Source organism: Mobula birostris, chromosome 24 (genome assembly GCF_030028105.1).
Source record: "Mobula birostris isolate sMobBir1 chromosome 24, sMobBir1.hap1, whole genome shotgun sequence".
NCBI lineage: Eukaryota > Metazoa > Chordata > Chondrichthyes > Myliobatiformes > Myliobatidae > Mobula > Mobula birostris.
The window spans coordinates 54,865,527-54,871,526 of NC_092393.1; the positions used below are offsets into that span (position 1 = coordinate 54,865,527).

General features: G+C 53.0%; 1 protein-coding gene across 1 annotated transcript in view; it reads left to right on the top strand.

The window, feature by feature from the left end:
* gnav1 (guanine nucleotide binding protein (G protein) alpha v1) overlaps positions 1–5,090 on the top strand; it is a 122,003-nt gene extending 116,913 nt beyond the window's left edge. Inside the window, exon 9 of the mRNA XM_072242078.1 lies at positions 3,837–5,090. Within this exon, the coding sequence (XP_072098179.1) occupies positions 3,837–4,027 (191 nt within the window). The 3' untranslated portion in view covers positions 4,028–5,090. The remainder of the gene's footprint in view (positions 1–3,836) is intronic.
* Positions 5,091–6,000: the final 910 nt, after the last annotated feature.

A 6,000-nucleotide genomic window follows, 5' to 3' on the forward strand; every position in this document is an offset into this window, starting at 1 on the left:
TCCTTCACATCTGCTTTTATCTTTCTATTGATCTCCCTCTTTCTATCCCTCCCTCCCACTCTCTCTCTCTCTCCCCCTTACCCCCTCACTCACTATCTTTCCGTCACTGTTTCACTATCTTTTTCTCTGTCGTTCTCTCTCCTTTGTATCTCTTTCTATCTTTTCTGTCTCTCCCTCACTTTCCCTCCCCCTCCCTTTCCCTTCCCCCTCTCTCCCTTCCCCTTCCCCCTCTCTCTTACCCTTACCCCTCCCCCCTCCCTTCCCCTTCCCCTCTCTCCCTTCCCCTTCCCCTCCCCCTCTCTCCCTTACCCTTTCCCCCCTCTCGCTTCCCCTACCCCCTCTCCCTTACCCTTCCCCTCTCTCGCTTCCCCTTCCCCCTCTCTTGCTTCCCCTTCCCCTTCTCCCTTCCCCTTCCCCCCTCTCCCTTCCCCCTCCCCTCTCTCCCTTCCCCCTCTCTCCCTACCCCCTCTCTCCCCTTCCTCCTCTCTCCCTTCCCCACTCTCCCCACCCCCCCTCTCCCCTCCCCCTCTCTCCCTACCCCCTCTCTCCCCTCCCCCTCTCTCCCTGCCCCCTCTCTCCCCTTCCTCCTCTGTCTGTTCATCTGATGAAGGGTCTCAGCCTGAACCGTAGATTCTTCTCAATTGGTTCTGCTTGGCCTACTGAGTTCCTCCTGCTTTTCATGTGTTTCACTCTCGACTTACAGCATCTGCAGAATATCTTCTGTTTGAGATAATCTTGTTGCACGAGGCAGCGCAAGGGAGAAGTAGTAAAAACGCAGTGTAAACACGTCAGGCATTACAGAGGAAATCCAATGCGGGCAGACAGCACAATCACCAGCTAGGTGGTTAGGTCAGGGGTTTGGGGAGAACAAAATGAGGCTCGTGTAGGAAAGGCTGCTTGCTGGTCAGCACGGGCTCAATGGGCCGAAGGGCCTCTTTCTGTGCTGAACAACTCCATGATTCTAGCACAGAGATCTGAGGGTTGAAGAGTTTGCTGAAATAATGAGGAACAAGTCCACAGGATGGTTTAGAAAAGCAGTTTCCACATTCTCCTCACTTTGTGGCTGAAAACATTTAAACCCACATTGAGGCCAGCAGTGACATCCGGGACAGCACAGCCGGTTTGCTGGGGAAGAATATAAAAGCATTGATAATGGATTTTGATGGAAAACGGCCATCAGTTTTGTGTAATTCTCCAGTCTATCTCCTCGGTGGATTGACGGCGGTATCAGTTCAGAGATCTCAGCTGCTCGCTACCACCCCCGGCTGTGTAGTCCAATCAGTCCAATTGGCCAGCGCTGCGCGGGCAGGGATGGCATTCTCCTTCAATTGCACTGGCATTGCTGTAGTGCCTGCCACAGTCCGAAGCATTCTGGCGTATTCTGCAGCCAGTTCTTCCACATTGCACATTTAGTCGGAGATGTAACGTAAAGATTTTTACTCCTCCTGTATGTAAGTAATAAAGTCAATTCAATTCAAACGTGCCATTAACCCTTGCAGACCTGGTTTACCCAACCAGCAAGGATTCGATAATCACTTTGTCCCTTCATTAAGTGCCGTGTCGTGTGACGTGGGCGATCTCGGTCTTTCCATGACCATGATTGTTCTTGGCAAATTTTTCTACAGAAGTTGTTTGCCATTGCCTTCTTCTGGGCAGTGTCTTTACAAGGCAGGTGACCCCAGCCATTATCAATACTCTTATGTGGTTGTCTGCCTAAACTTTCCTCAAAACACCTGAGGTTAAACACGCTTGTGTTGGCTAGTTCCGCCCTGGGGAAGTGTCTCTGGCTATGCACTCGATCCATGCCTCCCTGACCTCTGTCTCGCCCCTTTCAGCTGCAGATGTTAAGCTGCCGGGGTGGCGAGGTCGCGCAACAGCGCAATGTGTTACAGTGCCAGCGGTCCGGGTTCAACTCCCACTGCTGCCTCTAAAGAGTTCTCCTCGTCCTCCCCGTGACCGCTCGCGGGGTTCCTCTGGGTGCTCCCGTTTCCTCCCACTCTGCATGGTTAGTGAGGTGTGACGCTCAAAATGTGGGCACGCTTCCGGGCTGCCCGCAGCACACCCTCGGACCATGCCGGTCCCTGACACAGACAATGCATTTCACTGTGTTTTGATGCTATGTCGTGCATCTGACTAATAATCTCTACAATCTCTTTGCATCTTTAAAAAAATCTTCCCCAAATTCGTCACGGTCTGTTCTCAGCCCTCGGTTCCGTGATCTTTAGCTAATACATCCACTTTCCAGGAGCTGTTTCAGACAGATCATCCCCTCGCCTGGGGGGGCAGGTGTTTGCTACCCCTCGTGACCTGTGTCCCCTTTCACCCATCCAGCTCATGTCCTGGTGGAGACGGTCTCAGAGACCCAAAGTCACTTGCCAGAACCTCCTCCCCTTTTAAATGATTGCCCCCTCCCTGGTATCTGTGCCCCCTTGTAAAAAAAAAACTCTCCCACTGGTGTCAGTACCTCAGCATCAGTCCATATTTCCCAAACAAGAGAAAATCTGCAGATGCTGGACATCCAAAGCAACACACATGAGATGCTGGAGGAACTCAGCAGGCCAGGCAGCATCGATGGAAAAGAGTGCAGTTGACATTTCGGGCCGAGACCCTTCATCAGGATGGTATTGGTTATTGGTTTATATTGTCACACGTATCGAGATACAGTGAAAAGTTTGGCTTGTGTACTATTCATACGGACGTAGACAAGAGCACGTGCACTGCACCCCACCCCCTCGCCGGTCAACGTACTGTTGATGTTGAGGGTAAGGTTGCCATGACACCGTGTCACGTGACTCTGTATCTCCTCCCTGTATTCCGACTCATCGTTATTTGAGACACAGCCCACTGCGGTGTTTTAGGGTCACCCGGACCACGAGGGTTGGGGTCTCCACAGACTTTGAGACTTTGGGAGTTAGAGACACCGGCATGGGAGGGGAGGTTTCAACAACGATCATTTAGCCAAGTCTGTAGGCTTTGTGAAACACCCTCACCTATGGGTGATGCCAGTGTAGAGCTTCCCAGGCTCCCAGTACTGGCCAGTTATTACCTAGAAGAGCAGGCCATTCAGCCCATCTTATACATACTGGTGCTTATGTTGTACGTTAGAAATGTCAGTCTCCTCTTCACATCACACAACACATCCATTTTTGCAAAATGCACTGGCTACCGCTCGTCACTCAAAGCCACGTCTCTCCCCTGGACAGGAGTTAGCAGAAAGCTGTACAGCACTGAAAGCAGGCTCTTCGGCCCCTCTCTTCCATGCTGACCGAGCTGCCTCACTGTGCTGGTCCTACTTGCCTGTGGCAACATGCACAGTGCTGGTGGGACTCAGGGGGTGAGGTGGTGTCTGTGGGAGGAAGTGGGCAGTCAACGCTTAGGGTTGAGGCCTTTCATTTGTCTCAACCCTAAAGGTCGACTGTCCACTTCCCTCCACGGATGCCACCTGCCCTGCAGAGTCCCTCGGGCTCCAGATTCCAGCATCTTCTATCCCCATCGTCCCAGTGTTTGGACCCTGGCACTCTACACTTCTACCTGTATTTGGTGTGGACATTTGGCCCGTCCACACCAGGTTGGCCCCTGGTGTAGTCAGGTGGCCAATACCTGCAGTGTTGTGAGGTGACCAGGTCAAGCAGTGGACCTGGTTTCTGCCGCAGCAGCCTTCAGTGCAGAACAGGGGTTCCCGACCTGGGGTCTATATTGGTCAATGGCAAAGAAACGGTTGGGAATCCCTGGTCTGGAACTTCCCCCTCCCGGGTTTGGGTCAGCGGGGGAAGTGGAAGTCTCGATTGGCTGCCAGTGACTGGTTTTATTCCTGCCTCCCTCCCTCGCCCGCCCAGGTGCCAACTGCGACGTGGATTCAGCTGCCCGGTACATCGCCAGTCAGTTCCTGTTGCTGAACCGGAACCCGGCCAAGCTGGTGTACCACCACTTTACCACGGCCACCGACACCTCCAACATCCAGGTGGTCTTCCAGGTGGTGATCGACACCATCGTGAAGGAGAACCTGGAAGCCGTCTCCCTGCTTTGATCCGCAGACGCCCTGTCCACCAGGGTGGCGGTCACTCCCCCCACCACCAGCACCACTGGGCGAGGCAGAAGGTCAGAGGCCCCACTGAGTGAACGGTTCACAGGACACGCTGTGGAAAAGCAAGCCATGCAGGAGAAACGATGGGGCTTTGAAATCTCTGTGCTTCAATTACACTCCCCACCCCACCTCCGGGCTGAACAACTATGAAGGATATTTAAAACCTGCACCCTCCCTCCGAGGAGGAGGCCCTGAGGACCCGATCCAGTCCCAAGAAAGTGAATACATTTTTAAATCTCTCCATCGGCACCATTTCTGCTTCCAGTCCCCGAGGATCTGGGCAGGGATGCAAGACACCAAGAGGGGAGGGTCCCCTTGACTTTTCTGCAGGTTAATAGTCCCAATGAAGCTTCTTCAGATTTGGCCTGAGAGTAAAACGGACCGGCCCACCAGGACTAGCAGTCGACGCCGCACGAGAGCCAGGCTCCTCTGGTCGGTACAATCCCGCGGCCGGCCGAGCCTGTTCAGGAGTGCAGCTGTCTCTCCATCCACGCCTCTCCCGGCTTCTACTGGCTGTGCATTGTTTTCTTTTTTAAAAAAAGAGGAAAGTTTTGTTTAAACATTTCTGATGAAGCTTTGCATTTTGATGCGTTTTGTTGCCTTGATGTTCCTCAACAAGAAGGAAGTTGCACTGGTTCCATGTTCGGAATAAAGCACAGTTAAAAGCCCCAGTGTCCTGTCCACGTCTGCTGTTTCACAGTAAAGGAATGGGTGGCGCGGAAGTGTAGCAGTGACCATGGCGCCAGTGGCCGGTGTCCAATTCCGACTGCTGGAAGGAGTTCCCACAATCCCCTCGAGACCATGTGGGCTCCCTCCCACATACGGGTCAGTAAGGTAATTGGTCACGTGGGTGTAATTAGGCAGCACGGGCTCATGGGCCAGAACGACCTGTTACCGAGCTGTAACGCTAAATTAAGTAAAACATATGAACATTCATCATACAAACCTGGCATACCTAGGAAAGGAAAAAAAACTGAAGTCCAATAAAGTCTTGTTTCTGACTGTTCTGGAAAGATCTGGTTTGAAATCTTTTGTTTCAAAAATCTTCTGTTTTCGGCACGGTAGCGTAACGCCACTACACCCCAGCGATCGCGGATCGGTTCTATCCCCACCGCAGTGCGAACTTTTTCCCCGTGTGGCTCTCCTCCCACGTTCCAAAGGCGTAGGGCTTGAATCAACAGTTGATGCTTTGAGCCGAGACCCTTCATCAGGACTGGAAAGGAAGGAGGAAGAAGGTGTGGAAGGAGAGTAGTCAACGTCGATTCGATCTGATGCCTCCAGACCATAGATTCCGCCTTCTCCTACTCTGGTTCCGACATCCTTGGGACACTGACTGATGGAGAATTCCCTGCGGCCTCCAGCTCCACGTTCAGGCCAAGAACTTTCTCATTGGTGCCGGGCCCTTGGGCTCCCCTTCCCCGACCTGCTGGGTGCTCAGAGCTGCCATCTTCCTCCCGCCCTTCCTTCCGTGAACATGCCAACTCTCCCCCTCCTCTGGTGCCACCAACTCTCTGACCCCAGCGCTAATCCCTCCTGTATCTTCACCATCCCCTCCGACCCTCCCCTCTCTGAGGTGAAACATTCTGTCCTCAGCAAGGGCCTTGGCTTTGTCTCCCTTTAACCGCACCTCACTGACCTCTGCACGCTCCACAACACTGGGCTCTTCATCCATCTCCGAGCCCGCTTTGGCAAGTATTCCCCACCCAACATCGATGACCCCTTTCTCCTGTCCCCAATTCTCCTCCTCTTGAACACCCTGTTTTGGTTTTCTGCCAGCTCTGGATCTTATCATCTCTAATTGATGACGAGACATCAACCAGCTAGACTTCCTCACTCCTCTCTCCTCTTCAAACCTTAACCCTCCGATTGCACCAGCCTGCACTCTCCCTGCATCACTGCCAACTTTACCGTCAAAC